This window comes from Rhineura floridana, chromosome 14 (genome assembly GCF_030035675.1).
Source record: "Rhineura floridana isolate rRhiFlo1 chromosome 14, rRhiFlo1.hap2, whole genome shotgun sequence".
Lineage (NCBI taxonomy): Eukaryota > Metazoa > Chordata > Lepidosauria > Squamata > Rhineuridae > Rhineura > Rhineura floridana.
Genome location: NC_084493.1, coordinates 11,816,546 through 11,838,267, shown reverse-complemented (window position 1 = coordinate 11,838,267; position 21,722 = coordinate 11,816,546). Strand labels below are relative to the sequence as shown.

The window sequence follows — 21,722 nt, the reverse complement described above, 5'->3', positions numbered from 1 at the left end:
TTTTCAAGCGCTCAGGCTTCTTCTTGATGCTTTTTTGTTGTTGTTGTTACCCTAGCTTCCCTCTTTTTACCTTAAATCTCCCTCCTTTGTCTCTTCTTCCTCCATTTACCTTAAACATTTTTTAAAAGAGTTGTTTACTCAGTCCTCTTTACTTCTCCTTCTTCTCCTCCTCCCTGCTGCTTTGGCATGGTGTCCACAAAAGAGGAGGGCTCTAGAACAAGAAAGATGTTTCAGCATATTAAGGTTGTCTGCTCTCAACCAAACAACTAAGACGGGCTTTTGTGTGCCCAAACTACTCCCACCCCACCCTATTGCCCCCAGAACTGCTCTAGGAATGTTTTCTTCAGCACAAATGGTTGTGCCTCTCCCCGCTCTTTCATAGTCTCTAGAAATGCTCTCACTGGAAGAGCATGAAAACAACAGTGCTGCAAGAAGACAAACCATCATTTCCTCAGAGCAAGCTGCAGGTATTCCTTTGAATACCAGACAGAGGGAGTGGTCGTGCAGTCCTAGCCCTGAGGAGGAAGATAATATAATGGATAAAATTGATCCCTTGCTGTCTCCTGCAGAATTGGAGCAAGTTCTCTCTAATATGCTAGCTCTTGAGCTTGATCAATCCAGTCTCCCCTTGCCATCCTTTATTTCCAAAAGACAAAACACAGGAAGCTGCCTTATACCAAGTCAGACTATTGGTCCATCTAGTTCAGTATTGTCTATGCTGACTGGCAGCAGCTCTCCATGATTTCCAACAGGAGTATTTTCCAGTCCTTCCTGGAGATGCTGGCGATTGAACCTGGGACCTTCCACATCAGTGGTTCCCAACCTTTATGAGTATGGGACCCCCTTCATAAACTCAACAAATTTTGTGACCCCGTACACCCAGGGAGGCAGGTTGGCTGCCAGGAAGGAAGGGTGAGAGCAGCCTTTCCTTGCAGCCTTGCTTCTTTTTGCTCCACAAAAAGCCCTCTCCTCTCATTCTGAGCAAGGGCGTCAGCAGCAGTAGCACTGCGAGGAGACAGGAGTCAGTGATAGTAATCCCCTCTTCTTCTTGGTACAGTAGGGCCCCGCTTCTCAGCGCCCTGCTTCCCTGTGTTCCGCTAATACAGTGCCAGCGGGGCGATCAGCTGGAGGGGGGGCTGGAGCTGCCTGCTCTCCAGCTGACCTCACTGAAGGAGGGGGAAATCAGCTGTAGAGCGCTACAGCTGATCTCCTGCCGTGATCAGACTACTGAGCTTGATTTGATTGCGCCGGAGGAGGGGAAGATCAGCTGTAGACACTACAGCTGATCTTCTCCTCCGGCGCGGTCAGCAGGTTAGGTTCCAGACCCTCACGCGCTACAGCTGATCTGCCTTTCGGCGGTTTTCGCTTTTCGGCGAGGGTCTGGGACCTAACCTGCCGTATGAATGGGGCCCTACTGTAACTCTACCCTCAGCCTCCTTTGGCGTCTGCCATGTATTTTATAGGCAGATGCCTGTCCTCGGTGTACCTGAAAGATGCTCTGGTGCATCAGCAAAAGTACTCCCCTCTCATTTGGAGCAAGGGGGAGGTATCATCTGCAGTGGCAGTGGGAAGCAGAGAGTGTCCAGGGAGTGAAGATCTTTTTTTGAATAATTAAATAATTTTAAATAATAAATAATTCATTTCTTTACTGTTGCTGGCCCTCTCTGGATTACTTCGCAGCACCCCAGGTTGGGAACCACTGTTGTACATGCAAAGCAGTTGCTACCACTGAGGTACAGTCCCTCCCCTTTAATTCCAAGGAAATGAAATCCAAACACGGCCAAATGCATTCTTCCTCTTCTGACTCCCCTCCTACTCCTGCCCTCGAGAGGAAAAAAGGGGAAAAGCCAAGCAAACCAAAGCCCAAACAGCCCTCCCAGCCCCTCCCTTCCAAGTTATCTGGCTGTGACTCTCCAGATCCTGTGGCACTGTTTCAAGGGCCAATCAGTCCACCTTTGGTTCCATCCACTCCCCTTTCCAGAGATCCAAGAGAAGTAATTATCAAGGAGCCTCCTAATCCAGAGGCAAATTACTCTGTTGAGTTGGGTAAGGAAGAGGGCCAACAGAGCAATTTTTTCAGACTCTGAAGAGTCCCCTATTTCTAGATTGTTTAAGAGTCAGATTATATGCCCTTAATTACCAAAGCAATTTTTGCACTGGGCTTTTGCTGCACAGATAAAGGTTTGGCTCAGCCATTTAAAGATTTGGTGCTTTCTGGGTTGTCTACCCCACTGGTAGTCTGCATCTACCCGTTGGTAGTCTGCACCCCAGTCTGCATCTGTGTTGGAATTGCTTTTTTTAAAAGCTGTTTTTAAAGCTTTTTTTAAAAAAGCTGTTTTTAAAGATGTTTTGTTTTAATAAGGATGTTTTGTTGTAATATACTTTAAAGCCTGTTTTTATTATGTTTTATAGGATTTTTAGTGCTTTTGTTTGCTGCCCTGGGCTTCTACTGGGAGGAAGAGCGGGATATAAATCTAATAAATCACAGTTATGCCTAGAGGTCTTTTGTCCTAGTCCAGGCAACTGTGAACATCTTGAAGTGGTTGCTTTTTTCCCCCTGGAGCTACCCTTACTTGCAGTGGAGATGCCATGCTCAGGAGAGAAAAAAGCTGATGCGGCACTCAGGATAGCACATGAATCCTCTGCCTTGATCCTACATGGAGCAACTGCCTCTTCCCAGAGCCAGCCCCATATAGCTCAAGGAATTATTCAGTGATCCTGATTTAGAGATAAATTGCATAGGTCATTATCCAGGTTGTCTAAGGCTCAGGAAACCTTCATAGTGCCTGAAAAGGGAGAGGCTGGAAGGTCATCCAACAATTAAAACATCTCAACAAGTTGGTGAAATAGCAGAAATTCCGCGTGGAAATGCTTCATATCATTAAAGAGGTCATTCAGCAAAACAGCTACCTGTGCTCTGTCAGCCTGACAGAAGATACCTTCATGTCCCCATTCATCTAGACCAGCCTTTCCCCACCAGTGTGCCTCCAGATGTTGTTGGACCCATCAGCCTCAGCCAGCATTGCCAATGGTCAGGAAAGATGGGAATTGTGGTCCAACAATATCTGGAGGCACACTGGTTGGGAAAGGCTGATCTAGACCATCACAAATACCTACACTATACCTACAGAAATCACCACTTCCAGTATCAAGTCCTTCCCAACCTCCTCTCCCTGAGTCTTCTTGAAGCGGATGGTCTTAGTGCCACATCTTCATCTATAGGACATCTCTACCTCTACTTAGATGATATCTTCAGATTGCTGTCCTTTCCTTCTGAGCTTTGATACCAACAAATTAGCATGCTGACAGTGCGTGCTTGTGAAACTTATCAAAAGCTAACTATCACCTACACATAGACTTACCCACCTGGGAGCAGTCATTTGACACCTCTTGGAGTTCTCTAGCATCCTTCATGGACAGAACCTCCAAATTACATCTAATTGTACTACCTGTTCTGAGGTCATGACTGACAGACCTCATGGTTTGATCTCAACTCCTGGGCATGATGATTTCATATATAGACATTGTTCCTTGAGTTAAGATTTCATTCTTGTCCACTCCAGTGGGCCTTGCTGCCCCACCTGGTGAACATCTCCAATAAATGCCACTCTCAGATCTATCTTTCACCTGCGCTCAAGCATTCCTTCTATCGGTGGCTGAACAGCACCAACCTTACTAGAAGAGTCGCAGTTGGGGATCCAAAAAAGATCATCCTGCCAATGGATGGCAGTCTTCAGGGCTTGGGAACCAGGCACTTAGGGCACCTGGACTTCTTCGGAAGTGAGTCACAGTTGGTTTGAGCTTAGGGCAGTCCATCTAACCATAAAATCCTTTGTGTACCTACTTCACCCATCACATCTTTTGGTACACCCTGACAATAAAACCACAGTCAAGGCTCATCTTGTACCCCAATGCCAAGCTATAAGGTCCATTCATGGTAAGTGATTAAAGTTCCTTTCTGCCACCAAAGAGAGGTATTGAAGTCTATAACACAGTTGACTATGTTTTCTGTATTATTTAGGGTATTTTATTCATCCTTCCCAAATATCCTAGGTTTTTGCAATTCTGCTTGCATTATGTAATTATAGTGAGTGAACTGAGCGCCCCGATAACAAAAGTAAGGACCTTGGTACAAGTGCTGATATTCTCAAATGGATTAATATTGGCTGGTGCACATGTCAAGCTGTCCAATCTACTAATGATGGCTGTGTGATCTGCAGTGTCGTTCAGGTGGAGCTCTTTTCCTCTTTCTCCCCCAGTCTCATCTTGGTGTCAGAGATGGACTAGCATTACACCTGCACACTCACCTTAGGTTTGCTTCTAACCATGGCTATGTTTGGACATGAACTATGGTTAGCAAACACACTAGAGCAGATGTAGTGATAACGTTAACCATAGTTACCCAAGCTGAAAGAGGGTGGAGGGAAGTACTAACACAAATGGGGAGCAGAGGACTGTGAAGCTTGTGGCACTCCTGATTGCCTTGCCATCATTATGAGGCATTGTTATGCCTGCACCAAGCCATCTGTAGTCTTTACCTTGTTAGAACTCTTCAGGGCATTGCTGACAAAGCTGTCATGTGTTTCACTCTTTAGGTATCCCTAGCTCTTCTGGCTGCTGAAGAGAAGTGGAAGAAGGAACTTGAAAACAGTGATAAAGCTAGAGTAAGGACCAAAGAACTTGAAGATAAGATATTTTCCCTTAAAAGGGAACTGGAACTGAAAAAAGAAGAAATCCCTGCTATTATTAAAGCAGAACTGGCAAAAGCTCGGACTCAGTGGAACAAGGAAAAGCAAGAAGAGTTTCTGAGGATACAAGACCAAAATGAAAAAGATTACCACTCTTTTTTACATGATCACAGGAATAAAATCAATGAGGTGCTTGCAAAGACCAAAGAAGACTTTGCAAAGGAGAGGAAAGAACTGCTTGATCAAAAAGAAGCAGAACTGAAGATGTGTCTGGGTAGAAAGCAGCAAGAATGGGCAGCTCAGGAAGCAAAAAGATTCCAAAATGAAATTTGCCAGTATGAAGACAGGATTCTGGTTCAGGTGGAACTCCTCTTAGATGACATGCACAAGGATTTGGTCAAACACACTAGTGATGAGCATTCTGGGCAACTCAAGTGGAATACCAGTCCTGCCATTCAGGTCAACTTCCAGTTCAAAGAGAAACTGACGTTGTGTCTGCAGAAAGCATATAGAGCCACTGTCACTGCTATTGTGGAAAAAGCCAAACGAGAGTGGAATGAGGTAACATTTATGTGGTTTTAAATGAAAATGTGGGGCCTGATTTGAAAACAATCTGCATTTTGGCTTTCACACTCAGATTATGTGCAGCTTTTAGAAAAACGGGGATGTGTATTTTTTCAGAACTGGGAAAAGGATGGAGGACCTACTGAAATTGAAAATATTATAGATATTATAGAATCGGTTAACTATGCATGTAAAGAGGGAGGATGAAACATGTTTTCATAAGTGCAGTCCTTCCAAACTAGGTATTTCACTTGTTACTCTCTATATCAACATTTGCAAAATGCCTGACTTTATGATGGTATGTGTAGAGGAGTGAGCCTGCAGAGGCCCATGGAGGGGCATGAAGTGCATCTCTGCACAGGACCACTTGTAATCTAAGCCCACCTCCCATGGGATATCTCAGTGGGGTACAAAATGCTCAGGAGTGGATGGCAAGTTCATTTCTCATTGTAAATGAATGACATGCTGTCCTAATGACAAAAATAAAGGGTTCCTTAAGGAATGTCATTTGTTCTGGAGGCTAAATCCCTAGCAACCCCAGTCTCTGATAATGAAGCCGCTTCTGTCTGCATTGTCCTTGGTGGGCACCGTGGGTGGAGTCTTGGAGCACAAAAGCAGCAAGAATGGGCAGCTCAGGAAGCAAAAAGATTCCAAAATGAAATTCACCAGTATGAAGACAGGATTCTGGTTCAGGGAACTCCTCTTAGATTACATGACATGCACAAGGGCTTATCCTCTCAATTTTACAAAAATGGCTTGGGCCAACACCTCCCCCTCCCCCAAGAAATAAAGCTAACCAAATCAAAGCAGGCCAACTCCTGGAAAAAACCAGGTAATCTTTCCCAAATAACCCAAACGTTACACACACAAAATGACAAAAAACCCTCAATTTTACAAAAACGGCATGGGTTCCTGGTGGGCACCATGGGTGGAGTCTTAGAGCACAAAAGTGCCCATGGGCACCACACTGGGGACCCCAGTAGTAATGGGACATTTCCAGCCAGGAAACTGGTGAGAAGTCCAAGGAGTTCATCCAGGGACTCAGATGATTTACTTTTTACTCAGCCTGTTTAAATTGCAATTTCATTCAATCATTACCAATTCGTTGATCATTATTGAGGAAGCACTATCAATTTTTCCATTGCTCACATTAAATGAAATTGCTTTCTGTATTTTTATTCAATTATGCATGCTGCTTGTGGCATGCCTTTGTAACCACTCCAAGGATACACTCCTGTCTTATTCCTTGGTGAATTTAATAAGTAAATTTAATGAGCATCCCCACCCCGCCTTTCTCCTCTTATTGTTACTGGTACATAACTACAAAATGATAAAACAAAAAAGGGAGGAACTATCAGAGTTTGCTTACCATCTAAAGAAAATATAAAGCACTACAGCTCACAAAAAAAGCTTTAAATTGTTTTCCGGCTGTGAGATAAGCTCTTCATCCTATTTCTCATCATGCCCCAGACAAACCAAGTATAACACTGTTTAACAACTATTGAATAATCATACTAAGACTGGTAAAAAGCCAGTTAAAGCCTTGAGTCATTCCTCTGAGCTAGATTGACGTGCCTGATGTCACTATATTCCACACACTCATTGCATTCTAAACCTCTTTATTGTTGCTAGGATGATTCCACTGATGTTACATTTGAATGTATTCTCAAGTTAAAACTGTGCTGCTCTTTACTTTGGGGAAGAAAATCAATGGTGGCAATTAAGTTTCTTCTGTTGTGGGTGTGTGAATTATACTTTGCAAGAGACCCTCACTGTGGAGAAACCTCGTTCCATCTGTTCTCCGAGCAAAAAGTGATGAGCAGGTAGAATTTGGCAAAGCCAAGGAGGACAGAAGATCCGCTTCAAAAGAAAATTTAAAAAGAGCGGAGCACCACGAATATTTCCGGAGATGAGGAACGTAGGGACCTTTGTCAGTGCTTCATTGTGGAGAGGATTCAAGAGTGGGTCATCCTTGATCACATTTCCCTCTGTATTATTCTGACTACTGTGGCAGTTATAACTTTATATGTAGCTGTTGGCCTTACTCCTGTCTGCAAGGTGAGAGGTTCTTCAGAATGCTTTTAAAATGTGGAATCCTGGAACTATGTTGGCATGGAGATACTGCTGTATTTTGTAGTAGTGACACAATAGTTGGGCTACTTTCCTGGACTAGATGTAATTAAGCCTTGCAAACAAGTTTTGTCTTCTAACATATGCATAAACACAAATTAATCTATGTAAAGAACACTATAGAAACTACAAAAATGTATGTGTTTGTTTTTTTAGGAAAGTCTTTAGCCAAACAGGAACATTTAAGCTGGATCTAAAAATATACTTTCTTAAACAGTGTGGTACAGAAGATATTACATAAAATCTAACCATTAGAAACCTAGATATTAATTTCTGTATGCTAGGTGGTCTTGGCCAGTAACCTTCTAGCCTGTTGTTGTGAAGATACAGAATTGTAAAATGCTTTATATGCCTGAAACAGAAATTAATCTTCTTACCTCTCCCTTGGAATTTAAATTCATCTTGTTCTTTGCAGAAACATGAAGACTTGGACTGTAATTTCAAAGGTCCAGAGGACTCCTGCATGCAAAGCAGTGAAGGAGAGACAGGGGACAAAGCAAGGCCTTTCATGTATGATGTTGGGCAGCAAGTAGAACTACAAAGAATGTTAAGAAAGCAGCCACCCTTCCAGGAAACTGAAAAGGATATTGGTATTATCTCTCTCTTTAAACTTGATCTTTGTGTTTCATGTAAAATAACGTTTTTATAGTAGTAACTGGATACAAACAGCATTGTACAAATACTGTAATATAATTTGGAAACATGTGAGCGGCTCCTGGTGCTGCAACTAATTATGTTCCAGGAACATAAATCACTTTAATGGACAGTGGGCCATAGTTTTAAAAATAAAAACATATTTTAACTGAGCATGATCAGGCCCTACTTCACCTAGCTTTGATATTTCGACTGCTGGCCACCTACTTGTGCACTTCCCTCTATTCCATTATGTGATAGCATCAGACATGTCCTAAGCATGTGGAGAGTAGTAGCCTGTAACCTTCTCTCTGCTCTGCTTCCCTGGCTTTCTGATTGTTGCACAAATACGTTGAAGGTGAGGCATCCTGCATGGCCACAGCCTACATACAAACTTATCTGTGTAGTTAGACCTAACTTGTGATAATTTTTAAGAAGCCATCATGTTGTTGGCAGTTACCTAATTTCAGTTCTGCAAGAATTAAGACAGATCACTATGTGGAGGGAAGCAAATAAGAAGAAAAGGAGAGGACTAACTGCACATGACGTGGTGGGATTATGTCATCCTGTCATGGCCGGAGGCAGGAAACACAAACTGGTCTTTGTCAGTTGGGCATGCCCCCCAGTCCATCTCTTGTATTGGAACAGGGCAGATGTGTTTCACACCCCACCTCTGTCCACTTTGATCGCAGGCTTGTATTGTTCTTTCAGTGGGTGTTTGTGGGGGTGCTTGGCCTTTTTTCATTTTGTGTGTTTCATTATGTGAGTCACTGTAGCATTGCTCCTTCCTGCCCCTCCTTCAACAACAGGATGTGTTGGTGAAGACAGGCAATACAACAGGAAAATCAGTCAACTGGGGGGGGCACTGGTTACCTTTCTCTCCACAAAGATGCAGAAGCTTTGCTCATCTGGGTAGAGACAAATCTCCTGTCTATCTCCATCCAGTACATAAAGGAGATCTTCACCTTTGTTATATTCTTCCTAAGATGGCAATCAGTAGACCCAGGGGAGTGGAGACTGTCTCTAGCAATATTTCAGAAGCCACAGGGACACTTTGGCACTCCAACCCCTGGCCCTATTTGCATCCCACAAACCATATCCTATTACACCACTGACCATCATTTTAATAGGTACGCCAAGTAGTTTGATACATACTCAGCGATAGCTAGGGGGAAAGTACCTGGAGAGCCTAGAAAGCTTTTCCCCTTTCCAGCTTAGTCTCTATGCCAGCCTTTCCCAACCAGTGTGCCTCCAGATGTTGTTGGACCACAACTCCCATCAGCCTCAGCCAGCATTGCCAATGGTCAGGAAAGATGGGAATTGTGGTTCAACAACATCTGGAGGCACACTGGTTGGGAAAGGCTGCTCTAGACTCTTCACCCAGCTGACAGAAAGAGCTCTTGCCACATTCTTGCTGCTCGGTAAAATCTGTTTTCCTGGCCATGGAAGGGAATGAGGGAGGAGTCTTGAGTGACCAGGTTTAACTGAAAAGCTTGGTCATGTATTCCCTTCCTCCTTCGGTGGTGGGAGGAGTCATCCCACACTATTGGATGCCCCATTTACCTCAAAGCAGAAAGAAACTTCTCAGTAAGTGCCAAAAATTCCTTTTTACTTCAACTAGATCGGGAATGGATAACCTATGGTCCTCCAGATGTTGTTGGACTCCAGCTCCCATCAGCTACAGCCAGCATGGCCAATGGTCAAGGATGATTTCATTTCATTTCATTTATTTCATTTTTAAACCGCCCATAGCGAATAGCTCTCTGGGCGGTGAACAAAACAAGATTAAAATACAATATTACAATAAAATCAGCAACAAGTTAAACGAAAAAAAAAAATTAAATGAAACACATTGAACATTAAAATGCCTGGGAGTATAGCCAGGTCTTAACCTGGCGCCTAAAAGAAAGTACCGAAGGCGCCAGGCGTATCTCCACAGGTAGGCTGTTCAACAGTTCGGGGGCCACCACAGAAAAGGCCCTAGATCTAATAACAATCCTCCGGGCATCCTGATGAGTTGGTACCCGGAGGAGGGGCTTGGATATTGAACGAAGTGAACGGGTAGGTTCATAGCGGGAGAGGCGGTCCACAAGGTATTGTGGTCCCACACCGTGTAAGGCTTTATAGGTCAAAACCAACACCTTGAATCTGGCTCGGAAACAAATAGGCAACCAGTGCAGGCGGGCCAGGACAGGTGTTATATGTGCAGACCAGCGGGTCCTCGTTAACAACCTGGCTGCCGCATTTTGCACTAGCTGAAGTTTCCGAACGGTCTTCAAGGGCAGCCCTATGTAGAGCACATTACAGTAGTCCAGTCTAGAGGTTACCAGAGCGTGAACAACTGAGGCGAGATCGTCACTGTCCAGATAGGGGCGTAGTTGGGCTACTAAGCGAAGATGGTAAAACGCATTCCGTGCCACCAAGGCCACTTGAGCCTCAAGCGACAAGGAAGGGTCAAAAAGGACCCCCAAGCTACGAACCTGTTCCTTCAAGGGGAGTGTAACCCCATCTAGAACAGGATGAACATCCACCATCTGGGCAGGTAAAGAGCTCACCAACAGTGTCTCAGTCTTGTCTGGATTAAGTTTCAGTTTATTAGCTCTCATCCAGTCCATTATCGCGGTCAGGCAACGGTTCAGCACATCAACAGCCTCACCTGAAGAAGGTGAAAAGGAGAAGTAGAGTTGCGTGTCATCAGCGTACTGATGGCAACGCACTCCAAAACTCCTGATGACCGCACCCAGAGACTGCATGTAGATGTTAAAGAGCATGGGGGACAAGACCGACCCCTGAGGGACTCCACAATGGAGAGTCCAGGGTGTCGAGCAATGTTCCCCAAGCACTACCTTCTGGCGACGATCCGCTAAGTAGGAGCAGAGCCACTGCCAAGCAGTGCCCCCAACTCCGCGAGCCTCCCCAGAAGGATACCATGGTCGATGGTATCAAACGCCGCTGAGAGATCAAGGAGAATCAACAGGGTCACACTCCCCCTGTCCCTCTCCCGACAAAGGTCATCATACAGGGCGACCAAGGCTGTTTCAGTGCCAAAACCGGGCCTGAAACCGGATTGAAACGGATCCAGATAATCGGTTTCATCCAAGAGCGCCTGGAGCTGGCCGGCGACCACCCGCTCCAGGACCTTGCCCAAAAAAGGGACATTCGCCACAGGTCTATAGTTGTTCAAAATATCTGGGTCCAAAGAAGGTTTCTTTAGAAGAGGTCTCACTACTGCCTCCTTGAGACTACCAGGGACTACTCCCTCTCTCAAGGAGGCGTTTATCACCTCTTTGGCCCAGCCGGTGGTTACAGCCCTGCTGGCCTTCACCAGCCAAGATGGGCAAGGATCAAGGGCAGACGTGGTCGCCCGCACCATTCCAAGCACCTTGTCCACTTCCTCGAGCTGCACCAACTGAAACTCATCCAACAATGAAGGACAAGACCGCGCTCTGAACACTTCAATGGAGTCATCTGTCATAACATCAGAGTCTAAGTCCCGACGGATGCAAGCAATCTTATCCTGGAAGTGCTCCGCAAATTCGTTGCAGCGAGCTTCCGATGTTTCCTTAGTATCAGGAGGTCCAGAATGTAAAAGCCCTCGTACCACCCTAAAAAGCTCCGCTGGGCGGCAAAGAGATGATCTAATGGTGGCAGCAAAATACGACTTTTTTGCCGCCCTAACCGCTTTTACATACAACTTAGTGGAAGCACTCACCAAAGAATGACTACATCCGTCAGGAGTTCGCCTCCACCTGCACTCTAGCCTCCTTCTCTCTTGCTTCATCACTCTCAGCTCCGGGGTATACCACGGTGCTGTTTGAGTTCTGCACCGAAGGGGGCGCGCGGGAGCGATCATGTCAATGGCCCGGGTCATCTCCGCATTCCACAGATCGACCATGGCCTCGACAGGAGCGCCAGTGCTATCTGCCGGAAAAACTCCCAGAGCGCTCTGGAAAGCAACAGGATCCATAAGCCTCTGGGAGCGGACCAACTTAATAGGTCCCCCACCTCTGCAGAGGGAAAGGGTTGCCGTGAGTCTAAAGCTCAGCAAGCGGTGATCTGTCCATGACAATGGAGTAGTTGAAAAATACCCCACCCTCAGATCACCATCTCCATGACCAGTGGCGAAGATCAAATCAAGAGTATGTCCTGATACATGCGTCGGGCCAGTAGCAACTTGAGACAGCCCCATAGTTGTCATGGAGGCCATGAAGTCCTGAGCTGCCCCGAACAAGACAGCCTCGGCATGAATGTTGACATCCCCCAGTACCACAAGTCTGGGGGATCTCAACAATACCTCCGAGACTATCTCTGTCAGCTCAGCTAGGGAAGCCATTGGGCAGCAAGGTGGGCGGTACACCAATAGTATTCCCAATCTGTCTCCTTGGCCCAGCACAAGATGAAGACACTCCAAACCAGTCGCCGCCTGGACAGGGTGCTTAGTGAGAGAGAAAGAAACTCCGATAGACCACAGCAACCCTGCCTCCCCGGCCCTCAGATCTACCACAGTGCTGCAGCGAATACCCAAGTGGGCAAAGCTGGGAAAGGGCAACTCCTCCCTGCTCACCCACCCAGGTTTCGGTAATACACACAAGGTCGGCACCCTTCTCCACAATCAAATCGTGGATAAGGGTTTTTTTATTAACGACCGACCTAGCATTGATGGGAGTTGTACTCCTACAGCATTTAGAGGTCCATAGGTTCCCCAACTCTGCACCAGAATTTTACACATAGCAGGATCCCAAGTATCTGGGAAGTGTGGAATAAATATGACTGTGGTTGGCCCATTAGTTGATTTTTTTTCCAGTTAAGATATATAGGTTCTCAAAGAACTCAAATGTGAAATTGCTGATCTGCTAACTAAAATATGTAACTTGTCCCTCGGGTCCTCCTCTGTGCCTGAGGACTGGAAAGTGGCAAATGTAACACCAATCTTCAAAAAGGGATCCAGAGGGGATCCCGGAAATTACAGGCCAGTTAGCTTAACTTCTGTCCCTGGAAAACTGGTAGAAAGTATTATTAAAGCTAGATTAACTAAGCACATAGAAGAACAAGCCTTGCTGAAGCAGAGCCAGCATGGCTTCTGCAAGGGAAAGTCCTGTCTCAGTAACCTATTAGAATTCTTTGAGAGTGTCAACAAGCATATAGATAGAGGTGATCCAGTGGACATAGTGTACTTAGACTTTCAAAAAGCGTTTGACAAGGTACCTCACCAAAGACTTCTGAGGAAGCTTAGCAGTCATGGAATAAGAGGAGAGGTCCTCTTGTGGATAAGGAATTGGTTAAGAAGCAGAAAGCAGAGAGTAGGAATAAACGGACAGTTCTCCCAATGGAGGGCTGTAGAAAGTGGAGTCCCTCAAGGATCGGTATTGGGACCTGTACTTTTCAACTTGTTCATTAATGACCTAGAATTAGGAGTGAGCAGTGAAGTGGCCAAGTTTGCTGATGACACTAAATTGTTCAGGGTTGTTAAAACAAAAAGGGATTGCGAAGAGCTCCAAAAAGACCTCTCCAAACTGAGTGAATGGGCAGAAAAATGGCAAATGCAATTCAATATAAACAAGTGTAAAATTATGCATATTGGAGCAAAAAATCTTAATTTCACATATACGCTCATGGGGTCTGAACTGGCGGTGACCGACCAGGAGAGAGACCTCGGGGTTGTAGTGGACAGCACAATGAAAATGTCGACCCAGTGTGCGGCAGCTGTGAAAAAGGCAAATTCCATGCTAGCGATAATTAGGAAAGGTATTGAAAATAAAACAGCCGATATCATAATGCCGTTGTATAAATCTATGGTGCGGCCGCATTTGGAATACTGTGTACAGTTCTGGTCGCCTCATCTCAAAAAGGATATTATAGAGTTGGAAAAGGTTCAGAAGAGGGCAACCAGAATGATCAAGGGGATGGAGCAACTCCCTTACGAGGAAAGGTTGCAGCATTTGGGGCTTTTTAGTTTAGAGAAAAGGCGGGTCAGAGGAGACATGATAGAAGTGTATAAAATTATGCATGGCATTGAGAAAGTGGATAGAGAAAAGTTCTTCTCCCTCTCTCATAATACTAGAACTCGTGGACATTCAAAGAAGCTGAATGTTGGAAGATTCAGGACAGACAAAAGGAAGTACTTCTTTACTCAGCGCATAGTTAAACTATGGAATTTGCTCCCACAAGACGCAGTAATGGCCACCAGCTTGGATGGCTTTAAAAGAAGATTAGACAAATTCATGGAGGACAGGGCTATCAATGGCTACTAGCCATGATGGCTGTGCTCTGCCACCCTAGTCAGAGGCAGCATGCTTCTGAAAACCAGTTGCCGGAAGCCTCAGGAGGGGAGAGTGTTCTCGCACTCGGGTCCTGCTTGCGGGCTTCCCCCAGGCACCTGGTTGGCCACTGTGAGAACAGGATGCTGGACTAGATGGGCCACTGGCCTGATCCAGCAGGCTCTTCTTATGTTCTTATGTTCTTAGGTGTCAGGGACCTGTTGAAATCATACAGAAGTCCCAGAAAAAGAAAAGAAAACAGTAGCTTCTGGTCTAATGTATCTTAACTACCAATTTATAGGGGGGGGGTTCTTCAGGTTTCCTTTATATTTTTGTGTTGATTAATTTCAGATTTAAAGTGTAAGAAAGGAAATCTGTTGTCCCGAGAAGACATTTGCTGTGAACAGTGTCGCCAGCAGCTTGAAAGAAAGGAAAAAGAATGTCAGGATTTGAAAAAGAAACTTGATAAAGCTTGCAAACACCTCCAGCTTGCAGTAAAGGAACACAAAGCAAAGACAGAGGAAGTCCAAGGTTTGTACCCTTATTTGTCAAGAATTATGACTGGATTATATCATCTCCAGGCAGGGATAATGGGAGTTGTATTCCATCTGAAGGGCAGAAGATTGGGGTAGACGTGATTATTCCATTTTATTATTCATATTTTTACCATGTCTGTGTGAAATGAAGTGTTCAAATCTCCTTCCCTCGTATTCTCTATTACTATTTCATTTTACACACTCCTGCTATAATAAGCACTATGACTACAGTAATACCTCGCATTAACATACTCAGTGGGACCAGAGCGAGTACGTAAACTGAAAATGTCCTTAAAGTGAAGCACTACGTTTTAAAACTTTTTTTAACCTCTCCTTCATGCGGAGCCTCAAAGCCCCGCCCTAAAGCCTCTGCTGCTGCGCTGCCGGGCCTCCCAGCTGATCGCGATCGCGCCTCCCAGCTGATTTGCGGTGGTGCGATCGCGTCTATTTCCACCCCCATGCGCTAAAGCCTCTGCTGCTGCGCTGCGTTTCTGGAGAAATACCAGCATATGGAGCATGTACGTTATAGCGAGGCGACGTTAAGCGGGGTATGCCTGTAATGTGTGCTCTTGTCATAAATTTGAAATGCCTATGCTGCATTTTTCTGTAGGATTTTAAAATATTATTAAGTTCAGTGCTATACAAAATTCTGGCAATGGTGACAAGTTAAGATGCCAGAAAAATTCTGCAGAGTTTTAGATAATGGGAAAATTCTGGGGGGGGGAACCCACCGCTAATTAAATTAACTGTTTATATTTTTATTTTGTTTTTGGTTCTATCTTTTAGAAAATGAAAAAATTGTAGAGACTTTAATGGAAGAAAATTCTGCAATGAAGAACAAACTTGACGATTTGAAAGCAACAGCTGCTCCCCCAAGGTAGTTAAGGGGAGAAGGGAGTGCAAATTGTTTCTGAACAGTTGAAACTTTTATTTATTTTTATTTTATTTACCAAAATTTATATACCACTTGATTGTAGAAACCTGTAAGCAGTTCTCAAACTTCATTCTCAGTTTGTGTACTATGTTTTTGTGTGCTGATAGATCATCGTCAGAGGGGTGTATCTCAAAGCCTTGCACTTCCTGTGACAGAAAAGCCTTGGAAGAAATGCGTTCTCAGTATATTAAAGCAGTGGGCAAAATTAAGAGTAAGTGCTGAAGAAGTTCGCAGTTGTTCAGTAACTAGTTGTCTCCATCTGAATGCTTATACCTCAGGAACCAAAACAAATTGCCAGTAAAACTGAAAGGCTGTTCTCTGGGTATTTCTCCCCCTCCTGTCTCTTTTGTACTATATTTCCTGCTATTATGTTAGGGGAAAAAACATGGTCTTGTGTTTGTATTGCTGAGTTCTCATTTAGGAAACTCCAGTTATATATCTCTGAAGGATATGTGCTTTATTTCATATACATTTATACTATGCTTCTTGTAGGTGATATGCTTTGTTACATACATGAGAGTAAAGAGAGAGCTGCAGAAATTATTAAAGCAGAAGTATTAAGAGAACGTCAGGAGACTGCCCGGAAAATGCGCAAATATTACCTCATTTGTCTTCAGCAGCTTCTGATTGATGATGGAAAACATGATGGGTGAGATATTTCTAATTACATTAGAGGAGAAGAAAACTATTTTTTGTAGATTTCCTGATTTATGCTTAATACTCAACACTGAGTCATGCAACATTACTTTCTCTTTGCTACCTCCTCCCTCCCCCGCTCCATTCTGCTTTGGAGGGTCCCCCAATACCATTCTGCCTGCAGCATCAACACCATTCTTCTTGCAGACAGACACATCCATCCACATGGCATCCTATATGCCTTTAAAGATTAGCTACAGAAGAAGGGAGAGGAGGTATGCACCTCTTAATTTTATGGAAATTATTTTTAATCTTCCACATTGGTAGTATTCCATCAGTGGCAATACTCTCCAAGCAGATATGTAGTGGGAGTATCACGGGAGAGCTATGTGCTTCTTTGTCCTTGTCGGTTTTCCTGTGGCAGAGTTGGCGGTCTACTTGTGTGAGCAGTGTAAAACGAACCATGTCACTCCCTGAACCGATGAAAACATTTAATGCTCTCCATCAAATTAGAGTAGTTTGTCACAGCCCAGTAGCCTCTTGCTCTTTTGGTGACTTGGCTATCAGTTGGTTTTTTTGACTGTTTTTTTGTCTCCAGTCACAACTGTTGCTTGCTGAAATGTGGAGGGGAGAAAAGGCTGCCTCTTGTTGCCAAGCAGGAATAGGTTGCTCAAAGCACCAGTGCGATTTATCCAAGTCAGTATCCTGCTTGCTACGCAACAAAAATCTTTCTATTTCTGCTTTTCAGCTTATTGATTAAGGGAGGCACTAGCTCAGCCTTTCCCAACCAGTGTGCCTCCAGATGTTGTTGGACCACAACTCCCATCTTCCTGACCATTGGCAATGCTGGCTGAGGCTGATGGGAGTTGTGGTCCAACAACATCTGGAGGCACACTGGTTGGGAAAGGCTGCCCTAGCTGCTCTACCAGCCTGCACTTGGGGCAGGATCACAGTTCATGGGTTCTATTCTCAGATGTCTGAAATCTCATCCTTATCGTGTAATTCTTTATACAGTGGTGAAGGATTCTGCAAAATTCCATGTCATTATTATTTTATATTATAAAAGTATCTATATACTGCCCTCTCACAAAACATCAAGCCGGTGTGCAGCAACATAAAAATATTTTAAAACAATACAAAACAGTCATTAAAATGACTGGCCACTCAAAAAACATTCAATCTCTGAAGCCACAAGGGAACCTTTTGAGTAGCCAGAACTTAGAGAGACCGTTCTGATTTTTTTTTTTAATTACCCCCCCCCCCGGTCTTGTCTTTTCTTGGTCCGAACTTCAGGTAGCTGGAAAGGCCCTTGTAATTTACTACTCTTAAACCTTTGCCAATCAGATTAATCTAGGAAGGGCTGAGCTTTTAAAACCTCTTCCTGGTTTTCCTGCAGGGCTGAGAAGAAAATAATCTGTGCTGCTGGCAAACTTGCAACAATGGCTAAAATACTAGAAACTCCTGTTCGTAACTCATCCCAGAGCAAAACCTTCCACTCAGGTAAAGTAATGTGAAGGATGGCTATCTCCTGTTCTTAATACGTGCCATTTGATTATTAATGAGGGAAAGTCATGTTTGTTGGTATACAAGCTACAATCTTGTATGGCTTACAGTACCTTCAGATGAGACTTCAGTGTATGTAAAGCACTTTGAACTCATTGAAGGAGTACTGAGAACTTGGATGGACTAATTCATTTCCTAAAAAAAAATTGTGCTTGATTTTAATTTTGTTTTACTTTCCATCCCACCTTTGTAGCCCTATCTCAGAATTCCAACCTGCTCTCTGAGGTTGAGGAAGCTAAAAGAAATCACATTCAACAATCTAGACCAACCCTGATAGAAAACCAGATTCATGACATAGGCAAAACATCCAGCAACCCAGCTGCCCAGAAACATTTACCTTGTAGTTTAAGACAACAGCTCGATGTTGAAACTGAATCGGCTGCAATTTCCCATACCCAAGTTGGCGGAAGAGTTTTTAAACAACTGGATGATACTTCACTTGGTGCTGTATCAATGGTGGCATTCGATGAAAGCAAGAGTGCATACAAAGGTCAGTGCCATTCAGTCAATGCTACTGCATTCCAGAAACCTCCCTCATGTGCTTCTCAAGCAAAGCTCCAAAACATTCATCCAACTACCTGTACAGAGGAAGTTTCTGACTCTGGGGCAGCTTGTGTAAGATTGAAGAACCTAAATGAAAGACCAGTCATGTCAGAACTTGGATGTACCCAGTCTGCTAGGCATCAGAAGACATCTGAGAAAACACAAGTCTTTGACATTCAAGAAACTCCTGTGCGGGATGAAGGAGGCTCTTCTGATTGGAGCTTGGTGAGCGAGACTTTACACGTGGATAGCAGTGATGTGCCCCTGTATCCTGTTCGGAAAGCGCATTCCAGTGCACCAGTAGAGCCCTGTGAACAGTTTGGCATGGCAAATACCTTTTCCCACTCCAGCAAAGATAGTTCGGGTTTTTGCCTACAACCTGGTGGTCACAAAGACAAGACAACTATCGCAAAGAGCCAAGACATGGATTGCAATCAAGGCCATCTGGCTGTGAATCATAGTTGTATGCCATGTTTGAATGTGGACAAATTAAGCCCTGCCGATGCCTGTCTGAGTGGTGCAGTGTTGTATTCAACAGTAGGAAAAAGCTATAACCCTCTGAATTCAAGGAAACAGATAAGAGATGTTATGGCTTTTCAACAAGATAGTGGCTTTGACAGTCCACAAATCAACTTTGATTAAACATCAAGGACTCTCTGAACATTCTCGCAAAGAGATAAATTTAAAATATTTAAATGAAAACTATGGAGGAAGCCTGTTGTGACAGTCTTGCAAGTGTTTTTATTTCTTAACTTCCCTTTTTGACTGTTACATGAACAAACCATAAATATTTATGCAGGTGTGGGATATGTCTTAGCTGTCTGACTTAGATTTGTGTATAGATTGTCCCTGTGTGTGCGTGTGTGTTGTGTTGCATATGAAATTATCTGTTTTTATACCTCAAGATTAGTGTGCAGTCCAATGCAAGCTTTTTTTATTTATACAGAAATAAAACCAACACTTTGTGGTCCATATGCACAATTGTCGTAGAACTTTCTTCAAAGTTGGGGGCTCCTTATGTTTATCTAGTACATTTATCTCCCTTTTTTCCATAGAGCTCAAAGGGGTGTAGATACGGTTCCAAGGCAGTCTTCCAGCTGGGCAGCAGCCAGACCCAAACCCACTTCGTTTCAGCAAAGCTAGCTGTATCCTGTGCCTCCAGACCATGCCTTATATATTAAAAATACCACAATATGCATTCTTAAATACTTCCTTTCAAATATGGTATGTAAAAACAAAAAAACCCCGAAGTATACCTGTACTGGCAAACCCCAGTGCAGAGTCACAGAAGGACAAATGGGGTTGTCCTTCCAGAAAGGGCAATTCTCTTCAGAGGAATCTCTCTATATTGTGTATATTGTTGAAACTACCTTGGGAAGCAGATACTGGAGATCATTAAGGACTGAGGAGATGCCCGACGTTCTTGTGATAGAATTTAATTTACACTTATACCTAAGGTCCTACTCATGTGACCATGTTTATCTCAAAACCACTTGTGTAAATGGCCAACAGTCCAACACCAAGCTGCTTTAGTATGTAAATAATCATATGGTTAATGAGGAACAAGGTATTTTTAGTGAGTTTGTTTGCATGTAATATTAAACCATAGTTTAAAATAAATGATGATTTAATGTGAACAAGTGTGTGCTGGTGTACACAACTAATGCAGTGCTCATTGTGCTCCTCCCCTACTTGTGCTGCTGCCGCACCAGCAAGAAACAAACCAGGTCCAAGTGGTAAGCCAAGAAAAAAACCCTTGGCTTCTGATCATCCGCTTGGAGAAAACAGACCACGAGCCTAAGTTAAGGTGTCACAACAATCTAGATTTTCCAGGGATGGAGCAAGCAAAGAGCAGTGTATTAGCTACATGCACTACCTTAGCATGACCAGGTGCTAAGTGACTCACAGTAAAAGCCTTTTAAGGGAGTGTTTTTCTTCCAAGTGGGTTTTGTGCCCCAGTGGCACTCCATTTCACCAACTGCCACTTCTCCAGGTAGTGAGGACATTGAGCACATTTGATCACTCTTGATCGAATTTCTTCCAATGCGGCAATGAGGATTACCACTGAAGTCTGTGGTGTTTAGTGTGTAGTAAGGATCTAGAAATGTGCCTGCACATAATTCAACATTATTTTTTTTAGAAAGCAACTGCAGTCTCCTCTCAATTGTTTGGTATACCATACCAATCCTTTTTTGTTATACGCCTTCAAGTCGATTATGACTTATGGTGATTCTATGAATCAGCGACCTCCAATAGCATCTGTTATAAACCACCCTGTTCAGATCTTGTAAGTTCAGGTCTGTGGCTATAGCCATTAATTACAACTTGTGCAAATGCAATTTGTTCAGCTAAGCTAAAAACGTGTGAGATTTTAAAAAGTGTTCATAGTTTAATGGCACTCTACTTCCCCCTAGTGATTCTTGTTAGGATGTCTTTTGTGTAACATAATTCATGAAAGCAGAGTCGGACAGTGTAAAGGAAAGATGGCATGGAACCATTTTCAAAATTTAAATCCTATAGTAAAGGGAAGTAATCTGAGACATTATCTATTGGGTCAAATGTGTCTGCGACTCCATCTGCCTTTTCCACAACCACTTTGCTGTTGTGAGAGAGTAAGCTTTAAAAAAAAAGCTGACAATAGAAGGCATGTATTTAGGGAATCTGCAACCATTTGCCTGCAAAAGAGTCCTCCAAATGTCCCTTTCGACCAGAGAACTTTGCAGAACATGGCATAATGTAGCAGAATCAACCCCCTTTTATAATTATTTGTAAAGAACATCTATATCCTGCCTTTCCACTGAAAACGGCTCAAGGCAGCTTACTGCATTTTAAAAGCAGTTCAGAGTAGAACAATAAATTAAAAACCATAAAAATGCAGCAGAGATATTAAAAACCATGAGTCAGCCGTACAATCTTTTAAATTCAATTAAAGGCCCATCTAAATAAAGATTAACTGGAAGATTAACTGCCTAACTGGAAAACAGAGAACAAGAGATTCTCTAGGAAACCTCCAGGAAAGGAGAAATCTACAGCTAGGGTATGACCACAGAGAAGGCCCTCTTGTGCATCCTAACTAGTCTTGCATCGATCAGTGTCAAGTCTTAGAAGCGCCTTTCCATCGGATAGTAGGGAGCAGGCAGGGATGGTATGCGAAGAGGTAGTCCTTTATGCCCCCTCAGCCCAAGGCCTTTAGAGCTTTATAGGTATTCACAGCACTTTGAATTTCTCCCAGAAATGT

At 43.8% G+C, this 21,722-nt stretch overlaps 1 protein-coding gene across 3 annotated transcripts in view; it reads left to right on the top strand.

Moving 5' to 3' along the window:
- CEP152 (centrosomal protein 152) overlaps window positions 1–19,953 on the top strand; it is a 63,507-nt gene extending 43,554 nt beyond the window's left edge. For 2 of the 3 annotated variants that reach the window (XM_061595449.1, XM_061595450.1), the window contains exons 21-28: window positions 4,596–5,249; window positions 7,798–7,972; window positions 14,624–14,803; window positions 15,595–15,685; window positions 15,850–15,953; window positions 16,235–16,391; window positions 17,775–17,878; window positions 18,135–19,952. In XM_061595449.1, the coding sequence (XP_061451433.1) occupies window positions 4,596–5,249; window positions 7,798–7,972; window positions 14,624–14,803; window positions 15,595–15,685; window positions 15,850–15,953; window positions 16,235–16,391; window positions 17,775–17,878; window positions 18,135–19,126 (2,457 nt within the window). In that variant the 3' untranslated portion in view covers window positions 19,127–19,952. Of the gene's footprint in view, window positions 1–4,595; window positions 5,250–7,797; window positions 7,973–14,623; window positions 14,804–15,594; window positions 15,686–15,849; window positions 15,954–16,234; window positions 16,392–17,774; window positions 17,879–18,134 lie in introns of all 3 variants that reach the window. The other variant, XM_061595451.1, reaches the window with a different exon arrangement.
- The last annotated feature ends 1,769 nt before the right edge of the window (window positions 19,954–21,722 follow it).